The sequence below is a fragment of the Polypterus senegalus genome, chromosome 13, assembly GCF_016835505.1.
Source record: "Polypterus senegalus isolate Bchr_013 chromosome 13, ASM1683550v1, whole genome shotgun sequence".
In the NCBI taxonomy this organism is placed as follows: Eukaryota; Metazoa; Chordata; class Cladistia; order Polypteriformes; family Polypteridae; genus Polypterus; species Polypterus senegalus.
This window is the reverse complement of record NC_053166.1, coordinates 77691845-77717750: the sequence shown is the minus strand read 5'-3', so window position 1 is coordinate 77717750 and position 25906 is coordinate 77691845. Positions and strand designations below refer to the sequence as shown.

The window sequence follows — 25906 nt, the reverse complement described above, 5'->3', positions numbered from 1 at the left end:
TTCTTAACTTCATTCTTAATACTTTATTCCTTTGCTTTGTGATGGTGTGTTAGAGTGAATATTTATATTTAAAAAAGCAATTTATCTAACCAGAGCATGCAGACATTGGATGACCAAAAGAAGAACACAAAGCAACAAATAAATAGACCAAACAGCAGTCCCTAGCTTTGCCCTGGACCTGACTTCAGAAGTCCAGCATCTCTCTTTGTCTGGCTCCATACTCTGGACATACTGCCAGTTGAGCCTTTGCCCCAAATCACCTTCTCTGTCAAAGGCCACTGGCAGGGAGCAGCTTGCAAACCCTGCTCTGGAGTTACTTGCAGGGTGCCCTCACAAAACTCTGGGGTTATACCTTCATTTGGTTTCCTAAAGTATCCCACCACCCTTGAGACTCAAGACCTACATTAGTAACTGTAAGGCTGTTTGCCCTTCATAAATTACAGGATATTTTATGAAGATATCTATCCTTTGTTGCCATCTGACTGTTGGCTAAAATTTCCACAGCTTTCTACAAGTCCACCACAACTACTCTGTCTTACTTGAATGGCCCTGTAAAAAAAGAACATCTGTAAATAAATGTGTTCATATTGCCCCCAATGTCAGCTCTTCTTTTTAAATGAATAAACCTCACTACATTGTTCCTATTTTATCATGTGTGAGCACAATTTTTTTTATTTTTCCTGCCCTGCCTAGCCTTTTACCGGTAGTCGTATCTCGTTTGGCTTGTGTGTAGTCAGATGACTCTGCACTTATGGGGTGTATTGATAAGGGGGATGAGACAGAGAATTGTCTGCATCTTAACATGAGCAAAACTAAAGAACTGGTTATTAACGTTCACTGCACCAAAAAACCTCTGTGTCTGGTCACTTCTCAGGGAGTAGATGTAGAGGTGGTGCACTACCATACCTACAGTATGTTGCCTAATGGATTGGCTGGATGTGCTTGTGAAGCAGGGTTGGGGGTTCTTGGTTTTGTGTCCGTGAACTCCTTTTTCTATTTTAAGTGTGGATGTTTATGTATGAGTCTTCATTATGCAAGCAATGTAAGATAATCTACACTAGCAACTCTGAATTAAAACACACACTAACTAGTTTGTCCTTTACTGCATGAATTCGTATGACCCTCCAGAGTTAGAACAGTTACAAAGTTTATTCCCAAGGTGAATGTAAATATCTACATATAATTAATAGAGCAGGCTGCAAAAGTCACTAAGGTTGATATAATACTATCAGTCTACAGTATATTACCCATGTTGGCCATTTGAGTCCATAAAAATGTTGTCCTCTTATTATGAAGACTTTCAAGGTGCAGTCAGTAAACAAAGGCCTAGTAAATTACCTCCTAATTGAACCTGTGACTATGTAATTGAGTTCTCCAGAGACTCCACTGCCCAAGGGTTAAATTCATGCACTGACCAGTAAAACAAGCAACTGACGAATATATTAAAGTAAATTTTAATAATGGATTTATCCAACTGTCTAATAGTCTACTGGGGGCTGAATTTTGTGTTATGGAGAAAAAGGATAGTGGGCATCCATATTTCAATGATAGATAGATAGATAGATAGCTAGATAGATAGATAGATAGATAGATAGATAGATAGATAGATAGATAGATAGATAGATAGATAGATAGATAGATAGATAGATACTTTATTAATCCCAAGGGGAAATTCATATACTCCAGCAGCAGCATACTGATAAAACCAATATTAAATTAAAGAGTGATAAAGGTAAAAACAAACAATAACTTTGTATAATGTTTACCCACCAAAACCCCCACCCCCCGGGTGGAACTGAAGAGTCACATAGTGTGAGGGAGGAACAGTCTCCTCAGTCTGTCAGTGGAGCAGGACAGTGACAGCAGTCTGTTGCTGAAGCTGCTCCTCTGTCTGGAGATGATACTGTTCAGTGGATGCAGTGCATTCTCCATGATTGACAGGACCCTGCTAAGTGCCCATCGCTCTGCTATGGATGTCAAACTGTCCAGCTCCATGCCTACAATACAGCCTGCCTTCCTCTGCAGGTGGTCTTGAAATGACTGGGATCCTGTTTTTGGTTATGCTTAGGCTCTAGTGACAGTTATTTTGGCTTCCTCATTTACTTGGTTTGTTTAAATAAAACAAAAGTAGTTTCATAAAATAAAACATGGTGAAACTTCAGATGCTTTCATTCTTAACTGTATTTGCTGACTTAATTCACCAGGGTTTATGGTGATTAGGAATGGCTAAATCATGACAAAGGGCAGAGTGAGACTTGTGATATAGATGTGGCTTTGTCATCTTTACAAAGCAGCTTGTGACAAAATTGACTTAAGTGAGTAAACATTTTTATTTCCTTAAACTTTGAAACAATATATCAAAAAGCTAATAGGCTCTAATGTGTTAAGTCTAGTTCACCTGTTCAGGCAGAGCTAATACTAGCCTTCTGCTGATATATTTTCAGAATTCTCTTAAATCTTAAAGATTGTTATGAATAGATGGATATTTCAAATGCTTTATTAAAAAAAAGGAAGTAAGACATGTTTGTCTGAGTTTAACTAGTGCAACCCACAGAGAAAGGCAAATGTATAAAACCTCAACTCAAAAAAAGTTGTAACCCCTAGAAACACACCCAAGTGAGTAATTAATAATGTATTACTTCCAATTTATTAAAAAAATACAAAGACATAAAATGAAAAATTCTTAAAGAAAACTAGAACAAGAACTATGTAAATAAGCTAATATATTTATTTTAGAAAACTCTTGCAGGAAATTAACAAAAGAATAAAAAACAGGAAGACACTAAACACTGAGAAGAAAGGGCAGTAAATTCTAATGAACAAACTCAGGCAATTTAGAATAATAAAACTAGAAAAACAAGGAATGAGAACCAAAAACAGAAAAATCCAAAACAAACAACATTAATAATCAATTTTTTATAGCCCAAAATCACACAAGGAATGGTGCAGTGGGCTTTAACAGGCCCTGTTTTTGACAGGCCCCCAGCCTTGACTACCTAAGAGCCTAAGAAAACAACAAAAAACTAGCAAAAAAACCTGTGTATGGAAAAAATGGAAAATTCTTGGAAAAGGTAATTCAGAGAGAGTCCCCTTTCCAGGTAGGTTGGGTACGCACTGGACGTCAAAAATGGGGTAAATGCAGTATAATACACAGAACAGAATTAATCCTCTTCACAGATTTAGATGGCCAATCTATCATTGCCACCTTAGGAATACAACACAATAGTATAATAGTAATAGTAGAGCAGTGGCACCAATTACCACATTTGAGTATGGACAAGAGAAACAGAATAGGCGAGCATTAATTACAAATTATAACTATCATATTGCTTATGTTTTAGTGGTAATGACTATCAACAAAGATGCAGTAGTTAATCACTAGCAATAAATGCATGAATTAATTTCTTAGTATGGCACATAGTTAGAAAATGCTTTAATTTCCCAACATTTTAAAGGTGGAAGAAATACGTTTTGGACAGTTTTGTGATGTGCACTTTTAATGACATGCTATATATAGTGAAATATAACACCTAGATTGCGGGCTGATTCAGTAAAACTAATGGTCATTCCAGCTGAGTAAATGATGAAAAAATATTATTGCGATCAGTATCATTCCCTCCAATTATTGATATCTGTTTTATCTGTGTTTAAAACTAGAATTACTTTAGCCTTTGAAAAAACTCGTAGGTCCGTCCCACCTTAAACCGCTTCTTAAAACCTTTCTCACCTCTCCTCCAGCGTCTTTTGTTAATCTAAATGTGCTGATAAAAGAAAAGCTGCAAGTAGCCAGCTATTCCATCCCCCCAACGACTTAGAACGTGCACAAACTTCTCCCAGCTCATGCCTTGATTGATTATCTGGGAGTGAAGTGGAGTTTTAGAGTGGAAATAATAGATTATTATTTGGAATACACGTATTTCACGTGTGTTCCGTTTCTACAGTAATCCGTGTAAACACATTTTAAAAATGAAACATTTTTCATATTGTAGTAGTAAATGACAAAATGTAGGCATAAACTATATAATGTATGAAGCCTGAAGTCCAAATATCAAACACTTTCACAAAAGGTACAAATATAACAGAACAAGTATGCTTTTATTCAAAAATATAACTGCAGAAAAAAGCCGCCTTAGCATGCCACATTGAAACATACTTACAACAAGTGACACAGTAGTGTAATGATATCAGCCGCTGATTAGTATTCAGAAGGTCATGAGTTCGATCCCTCACTATTCAGTTTTGAGAAGTAAACTGCTCTTATTCTTATTATTTTAGAATTAAAACATACATTTGATTTCAGTGTGTAACAGCCAGTGTAATTTATGATACTTGTAAAGGTTAGTTTTTTTTTTTATTCACTTTTCATTCTCTCAGTCGTGTTCAGGATCGTTCCCTACCCCCCATCTGACACGGCTGTTTTCACATAAAGACGCGCTATAGCTCTGCAGCGTACTTGTGACTACATTCTCGTACCAATGCTTGCGAACTGAAGTGCCTGCGTGCACTTTTCGTGGCATTACACGTCTATTTTGAGCATGCCCGTGTCGCTCAAACACAGGAACATATGTTGGTGTACAAGTATAACAAAACAAGTGCACTTTTATTCTAGACTGTAAGTGAATAAAAAATAAAGCAAGTTAAAGGTGGTTGATACGACAGCTTGCGTGGTGCAATGCTAAGAACTGCTGATTTCCGATCCGTGCTATATAAAATCATACCATTCAAATATTAACAATTCCCACACACCCTTCCTATATTCACGACATGTGTACTTGTTGCAGTGTACACATCTCTCTGTGCTATGGTTCCTATTACACTGAATGAGCTCCTGACATTGTACTTTCTTCCCTATATAAATAACATTCGAGTATAGCGCGTCTCCAAATAAATCACATTCGAGCTATAGCGAGGGGGTGAGGGGGGGATCGTGAACGCGACTGAGAGAATGGAACTGAATTAAAAAAAAAAAGCTAACCTTTACAATTATCATGCATTTACACTGGCTCTTACAGACTGACTGAAATCAAATGTATGTTTTTATTCTAAAATACTTCAGTACATGCAATATTATTTGTAAACGGACAGCTTCAGATCAGGTTTGAATACACGCTGACGCTGTTACAGAAGGAGTCAGCTTATTCAGTGCAGCAGTTTCAACGCACAGTACATGCAATATTATTTGAAAATGAACAGCGTCAGATCGGGCGCATATTCAAACCCGATCTGATGCTGTTCGTTTTCAAATAATATTGCATGTACTGTGCGATGATGTTTTCACATATATTGTCTCTTTAATTCATCTTGCGGTTTGTAATCAGTGACCATGTGTTTTTTCCCCGATCTTGCCAGTTCGCACATGTTGCTGTATGGTGGTGTTTCTTTTGTACTCCAGGACATGCAGAGGACAGAATAGTACAGAGCAGTATGTTCAGCACTATATGCAATCAGACAGACAGACAGGCAGAGAAGGCACTAGATATATAAATAAACAGGGAAGGCACTGTATAATAGATATATAAAAAAAACAGCTAAGGTGATAGATATATAGATAGGTAGGAAAGAAAGGCACTATATGATAGGCAGACAGGGAAGCTCCTATCTATACTAATAAAAGGCAAAGCCCTCACTCACTCACTCACTCACTCACTCACTCACTGACTCATCACTAATTCTCCAACTTCCCGTGTAGGTAGAAGGCTGAAATTTGGCAGGCTCATTCCTTACAGCTTACTTACAAAAGTTGGGCAGGTTTCATTTCGAAATTCTACGCCTAATGGTCATAACTGGAAGGTATTTTTCTCCATTAACTGTAATAGAGTTGAGCTGGAAAGACGTGGGGGAGTTTGTGTGACATCATCACGCCTCCCACGTAATCACGCGTGAACTGACTGTCAGCGCAGTGTGAAAACCATGAAGACCTCCAAAAAGCACTTAAAACATGCATTATATAATTGAGAAGGCAGCGAAACAATAAGAAGCGAGCGAGTGACTTACTACCATATTCATGAGTGCTGCTACCTCGGAAAGAAAGCAAGGTGTAAACCTAAACTTTAAATTAAGTTCATAGACAGGCTACCCTGGCGTTTCACATGCCCACAGGTAATGACGGGATACAAGTTTAATGAGAGGGGCAGGATATAAACAAGAGTTTTGATCACTTTGTAACTAAGTTAAAATTGTAGGTGAAGGGGTGTGCTTATGCAAATTCCGAGAGACTGTGTTTGTGGGGGATTGACAGTTAAGGCGGGTGGGGGAGTCACGTCATCATATCCCCTCCCATTCACCTCATTTCGCTCTGAGCTGAGCTCTGCGGCTAACGCCGTCTTCCGAAGCAACTTCGTCAGACTGCCACCAAATACTCACAGAAAAATCCACAAGTTAATACACACACTGTCTCTAGAGTTTCTCCACACTGAATCCTCCAGGCACTACTTACAAAAGGTCACATTGACAATCGTGTTACGTTATTTTTAAAATCTTTCCTGTTCTTAGCACACGCACAGCTGAGAAGCTTCGATGCATGTGCTCCATAACGCGTTAAAAATAATGCATTTAATCACACTTTGCATTACAAGCAAGGGGAGCTTTTGTCAATGCATGATTTCCTGGTACACCGATTACATTGATCAGCGCATCCCGATTCATTTTACCCTCGTACCTCCTTAGTTTGAGAAGAAGTATGAAAAAATATGAGGTTAACACAGAAAAACAGATCACCAATTCAAGCTTTATGAATAATCGATTCGCCATCAATAATTGTTTTGGTAAAGCCATCCTCCTTCCATTTTATAATTTTTCCGCCACTAGCCATGATTAAATGAACGGTAAAAAGTAAGAGCAAAGCGAGGGTGACTTATTTAGGCAGGCATATATATGACAGCAACACTCATGACAATGTCAATCATGTTACGTTATTATTAAAATGTTTCCTTTTCTTTTTCATTACTTCTTTAACACACTAGTTCTCCGCTGCGAGGCGTGGGTATTTTGCTATATGTATATATGAATGACCTCCAAAGAGCGCTGAGACTTTTGATATCATGATCGTGTCTGCAAAAACTGGGGTATCCTGCCCAGCAAAAGTCGAGCAGCCAGCGTGCATAGCTGTGCCGCCTTTGAGGCGCTGACTGCGCTTCTGCCTTAAGTCAAAGTGAGCACTTTTAATTTTTTTCATCCTCCCCCTGCGCTATAGTCCAGACAAGTGCAAACACGGGACCCCTTTTCTACACCACGGCAAAATAATATTAAGGCGATTCACACTTTCTTTTGCACGTATACGATTATGAGGTCCTCAGCTCGGATTATGAAGACACGCACAGGAGTGGAGGACTGACAATGCCATCACAGCCGATTAATGGCAGGGACGTCTCACCAGTCTACACAAGACCCACCGCGACTGTCCCCAAAAGGCGATCATGACGTCAGTGAACACATCTTCTGTACTATATAAAAGAAAAAGGCAACTTTCCTTTCTTTACACCTTTTTTCCTTTTATTCCAAACCAAAGCCTTTCTCTCTTAACACTGCAGAGGACACAAAACTAATTTTCTTTAAATGCCGGTAAGGCACATTACCACAGGCACAAATTTGAACGTTCACATAGAAAATGTAATTTCAATGTACCTGTACTTCTTAAAACGTTAATGTTTTACTGTTTAATAACTTATAGACTATAATTTATTATTTTTCCCTTGCACTGACCCTTTGCAGTGACCAAACCTATACACACACACACACATACATACACACATATATATAATTTGTGTGTGTGTATGTATGTATGTGTGTGTATATATGATGTAGATAGGTATGTATGTATATATATATATGTGTATATGTAGATATGTATATAGATATGTAGATATGAAGATATGTATGTGTATATATTGTGAAGGACCGAGGAGACAGCAATAAGGGTTGGGGTTTCCGGCCCCGTATATTGTACACAGCAAAAAAAACCGGTCAAAATTATAAACAAAACAGTTCATAATGCGCGACGCCGACTCCTGGCGTCGCGGCCATTTTATTGGGGTGGAGCCGGAAGTGGAGGAATGCTGGGAAGGACCGCAAGGGAGGATGGGAAGGATGACGTCAGGGCAAGATGGCGGAGGAAGGGCGGAAGTACGCGCTGCGGTCAATCCAAGCCTATGGTGCAGGAAGGTCTTTCTTTCTACGAGGAAGCAGAGGGAGAAAGTTAATACCCCACCATTCCCTGGCGGCGAATGGTTTCCCAGGTGTTATCGAATCAATCCGCGGCCTCCTACTCGCGCGTGCGTGACCACGATCCCCCCCTTAGCCCAGGACCGTCAGGTCGGGCGGACCTAACCGAGAGGTCGTGAATACGAGAGAGGGCATCGGCATTGGCCTGAAGGGTGCCCGCCGATAAGTGACAGTGAACTTATACGGCTGTAAGTCCAGGAACCACCTGGTGACCCGCGGATTCGACTCTTTGTGTAGGGACATCCACTGAAGTGCAGCGTGATCAGTCACCAGAGCGAATTCGCACCCAGCAGGTAGTAACGGAGGTGGGTCACTGCCCACTTAATGGCCAAGGCCTCCCTCTCCACTGCAGCGCACGGGTCTCCCGGTCCATCAGTTTCCGCTAAGGTACATCACAGGGTGCTCAGCACCATCGACACTTTGGCTCAGCACGGCGCCCAGGCCTGTGTCCGAAGCGTCGGTCTGGAGAATAAACGGGAGCCCAAAGTCGGGCGTCCGTAACACAGGTGCCGGCGTTAGGGCCTTCTTTAGGTCACTGAGCGCGTGTTCTGCTTTGTCGGTCCACACCACGTATAGGGAGCGCCCTTTTTTGTCAGGTCAGTCAAGGGTGCTGCTCTTTCGGAGAAACGGGGAACAAACCGGCGGTAGTAACCCGCAAGCCCCAAGAAAGCCTGCACCTGTTTCTTGGTATTCGGACGGGGCCATTCTAAGATGTCTTTAACTTTGGAGCTCTGTGGCGCACCTGTCCTTGTCCCACGAGGTAGCCTAAATATTTGGCCTCCTTTAATCCAAAAACACTTCCGGGGTTTATGCGGAGGCGGCTTTAGCCAGTGTTCGGAGGACAGCTGCGACCTGCAGTAGATGCTCCTCCCAGGTGCGGAATAGATGACAACGTCATCCAGGTAGGCGGCACTATAGGACTGGTGGGGCTTCAGCACTCTATCTACCAGGCGTTGGAAGGTCGCGGGGCCCGTGCAGCCCAAATGGGAGGACCTTTTACTGCCAGTGCCCGCTAGGTGTGCTAAAGGCCGTTTTCTCCTTTGCGGATGCCGTTAAAGGAATTTGCCAATACCCTTTGTCATGTCAAGGGTAGTCAGATACGAGCCGTCCCCAGCCGCTCAAGGAGGTCGTCAATGCGGGGCATGGGGTAGGCATCGAACTTGGAGATCTGATTCAGGCGTCTAAAGTCATTACAGAACCTCCAGGAGCCGTCTGGCTTGGAGACGAGGACAATAGGGCTGGACCAGGGACTATGGCTCTCTTCAATTATGTCCATGTCCAACATACGTTTCACCTCCAGTTCGACCTCTGCGCGTTTTGCCTCCGGGAGTCGGTAGGGCCTCTCCCGGACGATTACCCGGGCTCCGTGACTATATCGTGGCTCAATCAGCGGTCCGGCGGGTGACTCGCTCACTACCTCGGGATGGCTCGGAGTGTTTGGGCTAACTCCTGCCGCTGCTTGGGGTCAGCTCTTCGCCGAGGTTAAGGGCAGTTGTGCTTGCGAAAGGGAGAGTGACCTATGGGAGCTGGGAGCTCCTCTCTATCTCTCAGGGCTTTAACAGGTTGACATGATAGATCCTCTCACTCGGTCGACGATTGGGCTGTTTCACCAAATAGTCGACGCAGTCCTTTCTCTCCTTAACCTCGTAAGGCCCTTGCCAGTGGCGAGCAGCTTCGAAGTGGGAGGTCGGGGCGAGCACCATAACTCGGTCCCCCGGGCGGAACTCCCTGAGGACGGAGTTGCGGTTGTAACACCGGGCCTGCGCTGCTTGCGCACGAGTCACGTGCTCTTTTAGGAGGGGCCTGATCTTTGTGAGTCGGTCGGCGCGTTGCTCGTACTCAAAATGTTAGAGGAGGGAAGAGCCTCGGCCTCCCAGCCTTCTTTTAGGATGTCGAGGATTCCCGGGGTTGTCGCCGTATAGTAATTCAAATGGGAGAAGCCTGTAGAGGCCTGGGGTACCTCCCGGTAGGCAAAAGCACGGCGGGAGGAGCTGGTCCCAGTTCCTGCCGTCCCGCTGACTACCTTGCGGAGCATCTGCTTAAGCGTCTGATTAAACGTTCTCACCAACCCGTCAGTTTGCGGGTGATAGACTGACGCTTTCAGGTGCTTTATCTGCAGTAATTTGGCTACCTCCTTGAACGTATCCGAAGTGAAGGGCGTACCCTGGTCCGTGAGGACCTCCTTGGGTATGCCCACGCGTGAAACAAATTAACCAGTTCCGTGCGATGCTTTTAGTATTAGCGGGCGCAGGGGAACCGCCTCTGGGTACCGGGTGGCATAGTCCACCATGACTAGGATATACTTGTGGCCACGGGTTGAGGGCTCCAGGGTCCCACCAAATCGACCCCTATCCTTTCAAAGGGGATGTCCACGAGGGGAATAGGGACTAGAGGAGCACGGTCCCTCCTAGGAATCTGGCGGGTCTGGCACTCGGACAGGATTGACAGAACCGCGGACCTCCTCATTGATCCCAGGCCAGTAAAAGCGGGCTTAATCCTCTCCAGTGTTTTTCGGCCCGAGGTGGGCGCCTAGGAGGTGAGCATGTGCCAACTCGCATATCTCCCGCCGGAAGGTACGCGGAATTAGCAACAACTTCCGCACCTCGCCCTCATGGGTAGCCACTCGGTACAACAGATCATTCTCAAGGACAAAGAAGGGTTCCGCGGTGTGGATCCGTCCGCTGTTGAGCTGTTAGGCAGAACGACGCATTCGGGCAAAGCGCGGGGAGTCATCATTCCACTGCTCCCTCTTAAAGGAGGCCGGCGTGGACCGAAATTGATGGTCCAGGCGCGAGAGGGTCTTGGGGCCTGGGCCGGGAAGAGTTCCTGGCTAGTCCCTTCTCCGCGGAATCTTCGGGTCAAGGTCCGTAGCCACGAAAGGTCCCCGAGACACCAGCGCCCATAGGGCCTGCCCTTGTGCACGGCGTGGAGGCCGCGGGAGGGGTGCCTTTTCCCCTCATAACAAGATCCAACGAGGCCCGGGGGCGGCGAATGGCTTACCGCTGATTCTTTTAGACCAGTCTTGTCCCAAAATCACTGGGAAGGGGGTCAGGTAACACAGCGACCGTCATTTGGATTGGTTCCCCCTTCCAGGTGACATAGCAGTGAGCGGAACGATATGACCTAGTCCCCCCATGCACACAGGTGACCAACAAATGCTGTTTTAACCACTGTTGCGGTAAGACAAAACGGCGAGCAACAATGGTAATGTTGCTGCGGAATCAAACAAAGCCACCACGGCGTGCCCATTTAGCAACACCACTCCCGTGTTCGACTCGCCAAGGGATGCGGCGGGTACAATACCTCTCCGCGATGTCCAGCTGCAGTCCATAGGCTCCGGGCGATGTGATGGGGCAGTTTGGCAGCAGGTGACCGGTCTCGCCACACTTGAAACAGCGCGGCGGACCCGGCCTCTCTCTGGCTCTGGCTGGCGCTTCTGCAGCGTCGAGGGGGCTCGGGGGTGGCCGCCCGTCCCTGCCGGTTCCCGCGAGCAGGCTTTTCTGACCCCCAAGTCGGAGGACCGCCAACTGGCGCTCCAGGGCGTCGAGGAGGCCCGACATGTTCTGATAGGCGTGTCCCGGACCTGCTGGGCGAGGGAACTGGGCATCGCGATTGACCAGGCCTTCACAGGCCACCCGCCGACCACTTTCCGCCCGCCGGGTCCCTCTGGCCGTAGCCAGCGCCCATCTTGCCCCAGAACTCAACGCCTGGGCGCGAAGCGGCTTTTCAGGTCAAAGACCCAGTTCCGCCATTCGCCGCCTGCTGGCCCGGCTAATGCCGTAGCGGGCCAGTATTTCGGGCTTGAGGAGGTCGTAATTAGCGCCCTCCTCCTCAGGGAGGTCATAATAGGCCCGCAGCGCTGGTCCTTCAGGTATGGCGCCAGGATGGACGCCACTGACCGCTGCCACTCGTCCGGGTGGCCGTCCTCTCAAACATGCCCAGGTAGGCACGCCCTCCGAAGGGCCCATGGGTAGGATGAGGCGGCTGCCTGGGCGGGTCTGGTCTCGCCCGTTGGGCTTCCACTAACCTGGCCTTCGTGGCCTCCAGCTCCCGGGTGGTGGCGGCTTGCGCAAGCTGCAGCGCCTGGAGCTGGTCATTCATGGCCTGCAGCACCGTGTTGAGGTCCTGTCCCTCCGTCATTCCGGGATCTCTCTATCCTGCCGACTACGCCAGATGTAAGGACCGAGGAGACAGCAAGGGTTGGGGTTTCCGCCCCGTATATTGTACACAGCAAAAAACGGTCAAAATTATAAACAAACAGTTCATAATGCGCGCCGACTCCTGGCGCCGCCATTTTATTGGGGAGGAGCGGAAGTGGAGGAATGCTGGGAAGGACCGCAAGGGAGGATGGGAAGGATGACGTCAGGGCAAGATGGCGGAGGAAGGGCGGAAGTACCGCACTGCGGTCAATCCAGGCCTATGGTGCAGGAAGGTCTTTCTTTCTACGAGGAAGCAGAGGGAGAAAGTTAATACCCCACCATTCCCTGGCGAATGGTTTCCCAGGTGTTATCGAATCAATCCATGACCTCCTACTGCGTCGCGTGACAATATGTATATATATATATATATATATATATATATATGTATGTATATGTGTGTGTGTGTGTGTGTGTATATATGACAGCAGCAATCAAGCTGTGAGAAAACAGTAAAAGGAGGCGTGTCAGGCGTGGTGGTACATTTTCTGATGCAGCTACGAAAACAACTTTGTGACGCTGCCAAATACACAAAACAATTACTTTGACAATCATGTTACATTATTTTAAAATGTTTCCTTTTCTTTTCATAACTTCTTTAACACATGACATCACTATGCCTTGGGTATTTTGCTATATATATATATCACAGCGACACTCATAACAGTGACAAAACAATTACATTGACAATCATGTTACGTTATTTTCAAAATGTTTCCTTTTCTTTCTCTTTCCTTCTTTAACACACTACTTCTCGCTGCTAAGCGGGTATATATATATATATAGATAGATAGAGATATATATAGATAGATAGATATGAACAACATATATATATATATATATATATATAGATAGATAGATAGATATGAGAACAACACTCATATCAATGACAAAACAATTACATTGACAATCATGTTACGTTATTTTCAAAATGTTTCCTTTTCTTTCTCTTTCCTTCTTTAACACACTACTTCTCGCTGCCAAGCGCGGGTATATATATATATATAGATAGATAGAGATATATATATATAGATAGATATGAGAACAACATATATATATATATATATATATATATATATATATATATATATAGATAGATAGATAGATAGATAGATAGATATGAGAACAACACTCATATCAATGACAAAACAATTACATTAACAACCATGTGTGACGATGAGGGTTCAGAACACACATGAAATGCGTGTGTTCCAAATAATAATCTATTATTTCCACTCTAAAACTCCACTTCACTCCCAGATAATCGAGGCATGAGCTTGGAGAATTTCGTGCACGTTCTGAGTCGGTGGGGGGATGGAATAGCCGGCTGCTTGCAGTTTGTTTTTATCGGCACATTTACAGGACAAAGGAGGCTGGTGGAGAGGTGAGAACGGTTTTAAGAAGCGATTTAAGGTGGGACGGATCTATGAGTTTTTTCGTAGGCTCTGGTAATTCTAGTGTTAAAGACAAGTAGATCTCTTCCATCCACTCCTTTAATTCACTAACACATCTAATTAAGGACAAACGTAAACGTAAATGGAGAAATGTAATTTGACCTAAAAGATAGGTATAACTAACTGGGTGTCATCTGCATATGAGTGAAAATTAACATTATGTTTTCTAATGATAGATCCCAATGGAAGCATGTAAAATGAAAACAGTAAAGTCCCAGTACTGAGCCTTGTGGGATAGTATATCTCTCTTCTAATAATGAAGGAGTACTGTCAGCGCATTTCTGTAAGTATCGGATAAACCAGGCAAGGACATTGCCTGTAAGCCCAATGTCATTTTCCAGCCTATAAAAACAGAATGGTCAATGGTGTCAAACTCTGCACTTCAGTCTAACAACGTAATTACAGTGGAATTTTCTTTATCAGAAAATACAGTATCAGAATGTCATTTAGATAGATAGTGCCGTTTCAGTACTATGCCCAGTGCGGAAGCCAGACTGCAATTTCACAAATAAATGTGACACATAAAGTGTGACTGAAACAGAAGATACAAAACAAAAATATGAAAACCAAATCTAAACCTGATGTCCAAGAGACAAATATATTATTCATAATTTTTAAACAACAGAAAGGCAAAGATCCAGTGCCTCAGGAAAGAAGGAAAGAACTGAGGCTGGTGTCAGTAGTAGCATCTGAAAATGAGTCAAAATTGGATGTCTTGCTTCTTTTGGGTCTAATCTTAACTGGAAAGGGCGTAAGCAATTAACAACTTAAAGGGATACAATAATTAAATCAAAGATTACAATAAAAGTAAGGAATAAAGAAAAGAAAGAAGTTGGAGCTAAAGGCAGAATTCCTGTAAACTCATGACAACAGCTGAATGAACAAAGCAAGGAGGAGTACACTTGGGAAAGAAGTCAGGTAAGGAAAGAGAGATACAGTACTGCAGTAGAAGGGATGCTCAAGGGTCATAATAACAGAGGAGGAGGTTGGGAGCATGCACTGATAACGCATTGCTACACCCTCCACACAACGAAACACCTGGAACAGTGTGAGTTTTTATGGAGGCTGGAATGCTAATCCTGCCACCAACCCCCAAGTTTTCCTTTTAAATTGGAGGACCTGCTTTTAGGGCTGGATGCAGATTAACAGCATACCCAGGCCGAAGCAATTGCAGGTTAAGGGCCTTGCTCAATTGCCCAATGGAGCAGAGTCACTTCTGGCTTTTGCAGGATTCAAACCAGCAACCTTCTGATTGCACAGATCCCTAGCCTCCGGGCTACCACTCTGACGATAATAACAGAGAGAGATAATATAGACAAGCTTGTGACTATTCAGTATATGGATGAGGTTTGTTGGCCATCTTACCCTGGTAATTGAGCTGCAAACAGTACTGTACCAGATTAGGTAGACTAGGAGGCTTCTGTTTAGGGCACAGCTTTGAAATATTAAACTTTGTCTCTGTTTTTGCTATTCATTCCCTGCACTGCCCAAGCATTATTTTTCATGATTGACTGTTTGTTTTAATACAAGTGATGTTCAAAAAGTTTCCTCACTTTTATATTTTCGTTGCAAACAGTGAAGGCAGTAGGAGTAGTAACTGGTTGTGTCTGAGAGTGTTCAGTGTCTGGAAAAATTGCTTTGCAAAGGAAGATGTAGAAAACTGATGTAATTTGTTTTTGAAATTCTTAGTAAATAGAGTTAAAAAAAAAAAAAAAGTGCGGAAACATTTTGAACATCCCTTGTATTTTATTAATTTTTCGGTGACCCTTTTGGGCAACGCTATCCTTCAGCGTGCTTTGTTGCTATGGCAGCATTCCCATGATCCTCTGGGAGTGTGCAGTTTCTGAAATCATCAGTGCAACAGTACTTAAACCATCGCGTACAGACTCAATCTATATGAGTTTGGATTAACAGAACCTTATATGTGATTTATTTTGTTTTGGCGCATTCTGGTTAATATTGCTGTTAGCCTTGTTTCTAGAGTTTGACCTCTGGATAGAATTGAGTGTTTACAAAATATTGGTATTGTCTTTTTGATAACGACCTTGGTGCAAATGTTTGACTATATCTTTTTCTCCTGGTCTTAAAACTCTGCCTTTGTCGGTTTCAAGATAGAACATTATTTAAATGGCATTTTGTTGAGTTTACTCATAACTCATATGACATACAAGATACAGAACTGTCCCAAAAGTATGTTCCAGAACTGCCCCTTTAGTAGGATTGCAGTGATTGATTTCATTTATTGTTTTACTCTGTCTTAACATTACATTTTATTGTCTTAATATGATACTGTTCTTTACTATGTGGAAAAGGATAAAATGAAGCATGGAGACCAATGCAAAGTCTTCAGTGAATTGTAAAGCCAGCATAGCAGTAATCAACTTCCAGCACACACAATCAGATAGCACTGAAAAACATGAAGTGGTTACAGATGAGGCCTTAAGACCTTTAACATATTACTGTCACAATGTTTGCAGCACTACTAGTGCTTGACATAATGTAGTTTTTGTTATAATAACTTCATTACACATACAAAGAGGTACAATGCTCACAATAGCTCCCATGAGTACAAAACAACTTCCAGGTCACTTGCTGTACCAGCTGATTTAATGTATATTGGAGTCTACATATTCCTCCCATGTCTGCCTAGATTTTCTTCTGGGTATTTCAAATTTTCTCCCACATTCTTTTGATTTGTGTGTTATGTTCATTGGAAATGCCAAATTACTTGAATGTAAGTGTGTATGTCAGTATCCTCCACAATGCACTGGCATCCATCCATTGCTGGTGCCTGCCATGTGTCTGATGCAGCCAAGAAAGGTAAAGTCCACTGCAATCCTGTGGTTATATAGTACAGTCCAGATTATATAACCTTCCTGCAAGTGACAACTCTGATTTCTTTCATTATGGAAGTACCCTGGATTACAAACAATGAATGGATGAATGAATTATATAGGCCACAATGGATTACATGCCCTCTCATATATTTGACTGCTGTGCCTGAGATAACTTACAGTAGCTTACTGAAGTTTACAAAGCTACTAATACACATAGGCACTGTTACCATTTTCTCTTATACAAGGCAATTCAAATTGCCAGTGCTAATTCCTGTGATTCATGGAAGACAAAAGATTATGTGCAACACAAGAGATCACTCTAATTACTAATTATGCAGTGCGGGCACTATGTTACAGGGCCACTACTAAATATACTGGGCAAACTGTAATACATGTTTGTCAAAGCAAGTGCTCACTTACGTTACAGTGAATAGATGTGCAGTTTAGCCTGAAAAATTAAACACTACTCATGTTGTTATTTCTTACTTCTTTATTTATGATTATAAAATGACTGTTGTAATTGACTTATGATTGTAAGTTTTATTGTGCAAGTGGAATAAATTTAATTGAACAGCATAGTGCAGTTAGTATAAGAAGACCAGTTTTGCACATTAAGTGACCCTACTGTAAGGAGTACTTCAGGTTTGATGAATTTATATGTTCATTCGACTCATCTAACAATATTCACTTGTTTTACAGGGGTTGAAATTAATTACATGACTTTTTAATAAAAGGGTCCGCTCTTAATTTAAGTTCTTGTCAGCTTTATAAAGTACTAGCTTAGTTAAAAGGAATCTTCATGGTACATTTCTGCTTTTAGTGTCCATAAGAATCATACGCTCATTTTTTAGTCTGCTGGATCTGTTGACAGTCCTTATATATGACTACTCTGAAGAAGGCTTTGCTCACAAAGGGCTGTTTTCATATACCAGTGACCACTTTGACAAGTCAGCTTGTTCAATATTCATGATAGGCTTTTGGTATTGCACTGGTTTTGTTAAGTGCTTGCACGTAATGAAGATAGCTTAGGTATGATTGTGTGGGTTTATAGATTGTCTTGATTTAAGTTTGATTTATGCAAAAGCATACGATGAGCGGAACTTCTAAAGCTAATAAAGAAAACAAAACCAAAATGTTTACCATGTGTTTTAGTGAGTTTAAAGTGGAACATTTAAGCAAAAAGCCTGCTTAAGAAATAAAACTAAGGACACAGTATATATAGAAGGTTTGGGTTGTGCAGTGGTGAAAGAGGTGGATAGTAAGGAAAAAGTGGCACAAGACAGTGACATTCAGTCTCAATGGGGGCTAAAAGAGAATGAAACCCCACTGTGGTAGTGGAGAAGTATGGTAGTCAACATTCTAGTGCAAAACAGCCAGGCCCACCCTTGCAAGGAAGAAAAAGAGAAACAAAACAGTTCATTATCGCAGAAAACAAATAAAGAGCGGGGACCTCATATATAAACGGTGTGTACGCACAAAAATGTTGCGTAAGCCTGTTTCCACGTTCAAATCGCGATGTATAAAACCTAAACCTGGCGTAAAGCCACGCACATTTCCACGGTAGCTTAGACCCTGGCGTATGCAAGTTCTGCGCTCGGTTTTGCAGACTGGCGGCACCCAGCGTCAAAGCAGTGCTACTGTTCCTGTGTGGTTACCCATTCCTTTTTAGATCCACATCCCTGATGCGGCTTTATAAATACACTGAAATTAACCGCATATTGTTTATTAGTTTAATGCATTTGATTGTAATTAACCTGTAACAATATAATGGTCCACAGAATGGTCAAACTATTCCAAATACCATAGCTGCTTTAGTGTTGTTACTTTCACTGCACCCTCTTCTTCTTCTTTCAGCTGCTTCCGTTAGGGGTTGCCACAGCGGATCATCTTTTTCCATATTACTCTCACTGCACCACTCAGAGTAGCTGATCAGAAAGAGAATTATTTGTATGTATACAACATCAAGCACACGCTGCCTCAGCCATGCTGCCTATTTGAACTGCTCTCACACGGCAAATGCTTCAAAACCTTTCCTGTACGGACTTTACGGTTCAGAAACAGTTTCATCCCAAGAACTATAAACGCACTCAATCAGTCTATCAAGTGCTCCTTGTAGAACTGTTTGAACTTATTAGTACAATCACCTTACTGTAAACTTGTACTACATTTATAATATTGCACAACCTGAACTACTTTATAAAGCACGTTATTTACATATGATGAAGATATCATTTTTAAGATGAAATGCAGCAAAATATGTTTATTATATTATACAGATAAAACTTTTAACTTTATTTAAATAATCAATATTGTCAATAATTAAACATGTGAGGACACAGTATCACTGCACTAGCAAGGATCTGGCGCTCCGTTCACGGATTGTTCCTGCCTCGCACTGTATGCTTGCTGGGACTGGCGTGACACTGGATGGATAGAATAATTAAACATGTACTACGAAGATATTTCAATGTTCCTTAAAAGTTTTGAAGAATTGGCATTCTAAGCTTACAGATGGCTTAACATCTATTACACAGCTGATTGTGTGGCTTTGGGTATTTGGAGAAAGAAAAGTAAGGACAGGAATTCGGGGTTAGTACGTTTGAAAGAGACAGTACTGCTGCAATAGATTATTTCATCGAAGGTCGCGCACAATCACTGTGCCACCGTGTTCCCATGCTTAATAACATGCTTTAACTCCTATCATCATGAAAATGATATCAAGTATACATCTCAGTATTTTAATTATTCAGAGAGCTGTAACATCACGAGTGTAATGGATTTTGTGTCCAGTCAGGGGAAGAGAAAGCCGGTTTAAGAAGCACGTAGTGATTCACACACATAGAGCACATAGAAGATCAAATACAAAGCAAAGCATTTAACGTGCTACTTTAGTTACAATGGGATTTGAGAAACTAGTAAATTAAACGATTTTAAAATTAAATTTACGATATTCTACTTTAATGATAAAATAAACTATGTGATTAAAGTGGAAATTTGGAGATTAAAGTTGACATTTTGTGCTTTTTTTCCTACTGTGTGCCTATTTTTTTCTCTGTACCCTAATAAGCTTTCATATGACACTCAGACGGTGGGCTACAACTTGCTTTTTCACGGTGACTTTGACATCTGACATCGTTTTTATTTCGGGCACTGTGCGACTTTGTGAACTTGAGCTTTCGAGTTTCTCCGACACTCTATGTCACTCAATCAACTTCCTTTTGTTGTTTATACCACTGTTTAAACCAACAAATAGTACGCTTATCCTTGCCTCCACTTGGTATTCGCTGAAATTCTTCTATTTCCCCCTGTGCTTTTGCCATTGCCTTTTCACAGAATGCTGAGCTTAAGGGCTATTTGTATTGATTTGCATATTCAAAGAGGCGTAATTCTGGGAAGAGACAGGGCGAGACACCAGGCGCGTACACGTGTGTTACTTTTCTTGCTGACCGGGATTTATGGAGCGGAAGAATGTGGTAATTGGTGAACGCACAGATTTATGCATCTGGATTTTTATGTGCGTAAGCACATTTCTGCTTTTGTCTGTACGCCATGTTAGAGTGTGAATTCTATGCACGGCTTTATGCATGAGGCCCCTGGTCACTAACTGGTAAGAATGGAACCAGGCTTCCAGACAGCATGAAACCTAACTGAGAGATTCAGCCCTTTAGGTACTATTGAAAGATTAGGGGTTCACTGATGGCAAGATCCAATAGGGCAACATTTACCGAGTCCAGGATACACTGGAAAAGGTGAAAAAGGTGCATTAATATTACATATAATATTAATATGACAAAATAGAGTTATAAATTTAAAACTATAGCCAAATGTGAATATTTTTTAATTTCTTATGAAGCTCCTGCTACAGAATAAGAGAAGAATAAAAAAAAGCCACATACTTAAAAAATTAGATCCATTTGAGGTAAAATGTCTAACTGATTGTGAAACAACAAACACAAACTTGCAATCATGGCATGCCTAGGGCTAAGTTTAAAACCCACTGTAATAGTTCTGCTCTTTCCCACCCTTAGCAAATAAATGACAATTCTGTCAAGAAAGGCTTGAAGATTTTGTTTGATAAAGTGGTTTAAGTCCCTAATTAAAACATTGACTTGGATATAATTATTGGTTTTCCCCATCACAAAAAGTTTGCCCGGACATTCTTAAAGCTTAATCTTACTTTTAGTTTGCATATTCAATTTTTTGCCACTTAGACAAATAAACAAATGACATACTCCTTTTTTAAAGATAGTTGCTCTTCTTGGTAAAACACTGTTTTTAGGATGTGAGAGGAAAACTGAGAAAACATTAAAAAAAAACAAAAAAACACAGAACATATATAAACTGCATAGACAGCAGCATACACAGACTTCAAGGCCACTCCCCAAGAGCTGTGACACTTTATAATCTAGATTGCACTGTGTAATCAAATGAATTAGAGTGGTCACATGCAGTTCTGAGACTTGTATTAGATCGTAGATTGTATAAACATGAAATTATTTAAGGTGTCACAGCTGGCACGAGCCTTTGAAATACACACAGACATAAAAACACGGGCATTCATTCAGTGGGTGTGTAATGCAGTCTGCAGAGTAAAACATTTTAGAATACAATGAAGAGGCTGACTGTCTTAATTTACATAGGCCCATTGGAGCAGACAAATGGCTCTGGGAAATTAATAAAAGATTATAAGGCTTGGATGAGTGATTGAGGATCGGCAGGTTGTCAGAACAACATGCAAAACTGGAATTTCTGTCATTTTTTTCACAGTGGGCAAGGAGTTAAACTGCTACAAGATGGTTTTGTGATAGAGGACATTTCTCAAGGGAGAGTGAAAGAAGTATAGAGCGAGAGAGAGAGAGAGAGAGAGGTGGAGAGAGGGAGGGAATCTGCGCTCAGAAAGCACCTGTACTGGTGTGAACTAGAAGGGGAGGAGGGTGTGCTTGGGACTGTAGCTCTGTCTGTATGAGCATGAGCACGCGCACGAGCGTGTGTGTGTGTGCTTTCAAAGAGCACACACACACAAACTGCATAAACCTGTTGGGTACAAGGAAGTGCTCTGATTCAGGGAACGGAATGACCGGCTAATGCAAAAGTGTGACAGAGAGCTGGTTACTTGTCTGATTTCTTAATACCATGAACATGTCAGTGTTGCCTGGGGAGAGACTGGAGGAGAGGAGGGCTGAACGAAGACATCTTGATACAATGTAGTGTGAATTGGCAGCAAACAGGAATTTGTAAGAGAAAAAAAGAATACTTGGCATAAGGAAGAGAAAAGCTTCAAGGCCCATGGCTTCAGGATGGTGGGAATCTGGTCATTTTTTCAGAATTTCCACTGCAGCTGCTACTTCTTATGGATCCTCCTGCGCAAGTTATCCTCTGCCGGGTAAATAAATGACATCACTTCCTTTCTCAAAGGTTGGGAGGGCAGGGGACTAATTACTTTCTTGGTGACCATTTGAGCTGTTGTTATTGACCATTAGTGTAGGTAACACCAATGATTATTTCCCATGTGCCATGGCTCATGCCTTTAAGGATAATGAGTTCCAGGATAATTGTAAGTGGATAGAGCTTTTCACTGTATCTATTGCAGTGTCAGGTCCCTGCGCTAATATCTACATGCTGAAACTGTATGCCATTGATGTATAACTAAAAAGTCTAAAGGTCATTTGTATCTGTCTATGGTTCCTAAAGAGACAGGCTCAAGTATGTCAGAGATTATATTTCCATGTTGTGTTCCAGAGGTTGCAAGGTTGACATAAAAATTCTCCATGAAAGGGTGCTTCAGGTCTGACTACTTCAAGAATAATGTGTGTCAGAAACTGATTTTTATGGGTGGTAAATGTCAGTGCTGGCTAATATGTCTTTTCTGATAAAAATAATACATGATTTCATTTATATAGCACTTTTCTCACTGTTGGTAATAACACTGTGTCAGAGGTAATGCTGGGTAGATATAGCCTTTATATGGGTGTCTAGTCTTTCTCGTGTCCTGGGTGTAGAAGCCCACAATTCAGCCATTAAGAGAGTGGCAAGTAGACAAAATAGTTTGGATGTGAAGAATTGTAGGTAACTTGGGTAACTTCTGAGAGCCCAGTAAAAAGTGACTGATTCATAGGTTGAATTCCACTCTAATGGTATAAATCTATCATTGCCCATATACAATGCTAAAAATGCTAAAAGAAACTGACAGAAAAACAAAACATGAGGTAACAGGATGAAAATATGAACATAAGTCAATAAAGGCTGCATATCACTACATAGTAGGTACAGTATTCTGTTATGGGGAATCTTAACTTACAAACAGTGAATTAGATTCCAGTGTATAAACCTAGATTTGTCACAAAGTCCCAAACTTGCAAGATTCTCCTCCTTTGGCATTATTCCTACAGGGAAATGAACCAGGACACACCAGAGAGATTATAATTTTATGGTGGGTTTAGAGTACCTGGGAGTTCCCTGTGGGTCCCTGAAGACATTTCCAAAGTATAGGTTGGTCTGTTCTGTTCAGCTGTCAGCGCAACACTCACCCAGGACAAGTGGACAGGATGGAGGGAGGGTGGGAGGGAGTGAATGAGTGAGTATAGCAGCCCTGTTCTTATGGTGCTTTGTTTCTGTTTCAGATGCATACTGTACCGGATATTTTAATGGGAGGAGATATATTTTAACAGCAGCCATACTTTAATAATAATAATTCTTTACATTTATATAGCGTTTTTCACACTACTCAAAGCTCTTTTCACACGGGGGGACCTTTTGTGTAGTTTGATCCTTTATGTAGATGAGTACTGAGAAAACTGTCTAAAAATGTTTAGTGATAGTAAAGCAATATAGCACATGCTGCTCATAAATTTAGATTTACTGTTGGCTGATGTACAGTAGTATGGAAGAGAAGTGCTTAGAACGTCTGCCTCATGGATCCAGCATTCAGCATTTCTGTACCAGGAGATTTTCTGTGTGGAATTTGCATGTTCTTCTCATGTCTTCATGGTGTTTTACTCCTACATAACAACTAGTAATGCTAAATCGGTCCTGGCGTGGGTGTGTGCATGTACATGCCCTGGATTGGCATCCTGTTCAAGGTTGTTTTCTACCTTGCATCGATTGCTGCCAGGATAGGTTCTAGCACCCCCCCACTCTTAACTCCATTAAGTTGTTTTGGTAATATACGTATGTACACAGATTGTATGTCTTATAAATTCTAGGTGCTGTCAATTTTTAGTACACAAGGTTCTAATGCCTTCTCCATGTCTTTCTTTTGTCTTTTAATTTCAGTTAATGTTGTTCTACCTTTGAATCTACATTTGCATCACCTAGTGTTTGATAATTACCTGATAGAGATTTAGCCTTCAGGATTAAATGCTTTAAATACATGCCTCTGAGGTTTAATAGACTGTGACATCAAGTGCAAATGAAGTAGTGCAGATAAACAGGTACAAGGAAAACAGCTCCAGAGAAATGCAGACTGGAATGTGGTTCATACTGGTTTACTGTCTCCCTGTAGCCCATGTGGGTTGGTCAGCTAATCTTTCAGGACTGAAGTCTTACTTTGGTGAGATTCATGCTTATACAGTATATTTAACTCCTGATATTATATTGATAAACAGTTTTATCTATCAACACATTTTTGTAGGATAATAAGCATAAAATCTTTTCTTCTTTCATTTATTGTTTTGCCATGAAACGTAATAAAGCTTTTGTAGTTATTACAGACAAATGCCCTCAGTGTATAAAAATTGCTTGTCTAGTCTCCCTAAGATTTAGCTAAAGTATAACATGCATTAAGCACACTTCACTAATGGGGTGGCTGTGGTCAGGGCTGACAAGGTGAAAAGGAACAACCACATCTTACCTGCCTGAGCTATCCAGATCCACATTGACTCAATCATAATATGACTGCTGAATTTAGAGGAATATTGTATGAAAGTAGTGAGTTGCAGTTAGTAGACTTGACCACAACAGAATTGGAAGTGGTTACTGTAGGTATTGTTGTTTTGTGTAGACAAATATACAAACACATACTGTATTTGAACCACATGCTATGTTTTACATTCATTTGATGTGCTGTTGAGCACGCTCACACCAAATATGTAAAATGGATTAGGAAATGAAGTACATTTCCTTTATGGAGTATCTGTATCCTGTGGAAGTGTTTTCAGAGGTTAGTTTTTTTTAAGTATTCCACTTGTACATCCTTCACATTACCTTGTTATGTGTACATGCTTTTCAATTCAATGAAAGTGAGCTGTAGACTGTTGCAGAAAATGTTGCTTCCATCACCCTTAGTGTCTGACTGTGCTTAAAGTGAACAAGCCAAAAATTCAATACAGCAGAATAACATGCCCATTTAAAAAGACAGTGTGCTGCACTATGAGTTCTTGCTTGAACACAGTCTGTGGAAAGCAGGGTCAAAATAACATATACACAGGTTATTTTCGTTTGTTTTTTTCCTGTTAAATTGATGACCTAGCAAGAAAGAGTTAAGAAAACTAGACACATTTCCTTCAGTCAGTTTTTAGCATTGTATTTGATGCATGACATAGAGCAGGAAGCAGAGGAAGCTGTCTTTCCCTTCCTGCTCTTAAAAAAGCGAGACAGCCAAACTATTTCCTATCCAGAAGTATCCATCCTGCTATCTTCAGAGCTGTGTGCTCACTACCGACAGTGTAGCAGCAACACAGATCCTCAGGCAGAAGTGTGTGTGTGTGTTAGGTGGCTCACAAACCACTATGTTTATGCAGCATCTTTGAGCATCCAGGAGTAAGGTAGTGAGACACCCTAAAACATAATGTAATGCTGCATGATTTATTTTCTTTTTCTTTCTTTCTTTCTTTCTTTCTTTCTTTCTTTCTTTCTTTGTGGTTTGTCTTTTGGATTGACCTACATATAACAGCATCTTAATAGCATTCCTTGTAGGATGTATGCCAGCCTAGATTTTAAATAATGCAAAAAAAAGTATGTCAAATTGATTTTTCTTTCCTTTTCTTATACTGAATATTTTAGTAGCTTTTTTTAAGACACAGAGGGAACCACTTTGCAAAGGGATGAAATATTAATCCAACAGAAAAGGAGGAGCTTCAGCAGAGAGGAAGGGAAACTGGCAGAGTGACAGGGAGGGAGGACCGGAGAAAGAAAATGATATGGATGTGAAGAAGAATGCTTTACAGTGAAGGCTGTAAAGATGACAGAGTATTACTGCAAG

General features: G+C 41.6%; 1 protein-coding gene across 4 annotated transcripts in view; it reads left to right on the top strand.

Moving 5' to 3' along the window:
* iqsec2b (IQ motif and Sec7 domain ArfGEF 2b) overlaps positions 1-25906 on the top strand; it is a 335147-nt gene that overhangs the window by 202977 nt on the left and 106264 nt on the right. The window contains exon 1 of one of the 4 annotated variants that reach the window (XM_039774840.1): positions 21767-22090. The exons of the other annotated variants lie outside the window; for them this stretch is intronic. Within the exon in view, the coding sequence (XP_039630774.1) occupies positions 22005-22090 (86 nt within the window). The 5' untranslated portion in view covers positions 21767-22004. Of the gene's footprint in view, positions 1-21766; positions 22091-25906 lie in introns of those variants that run through there. 4 annotated transcript variants of the gene reach the window in all.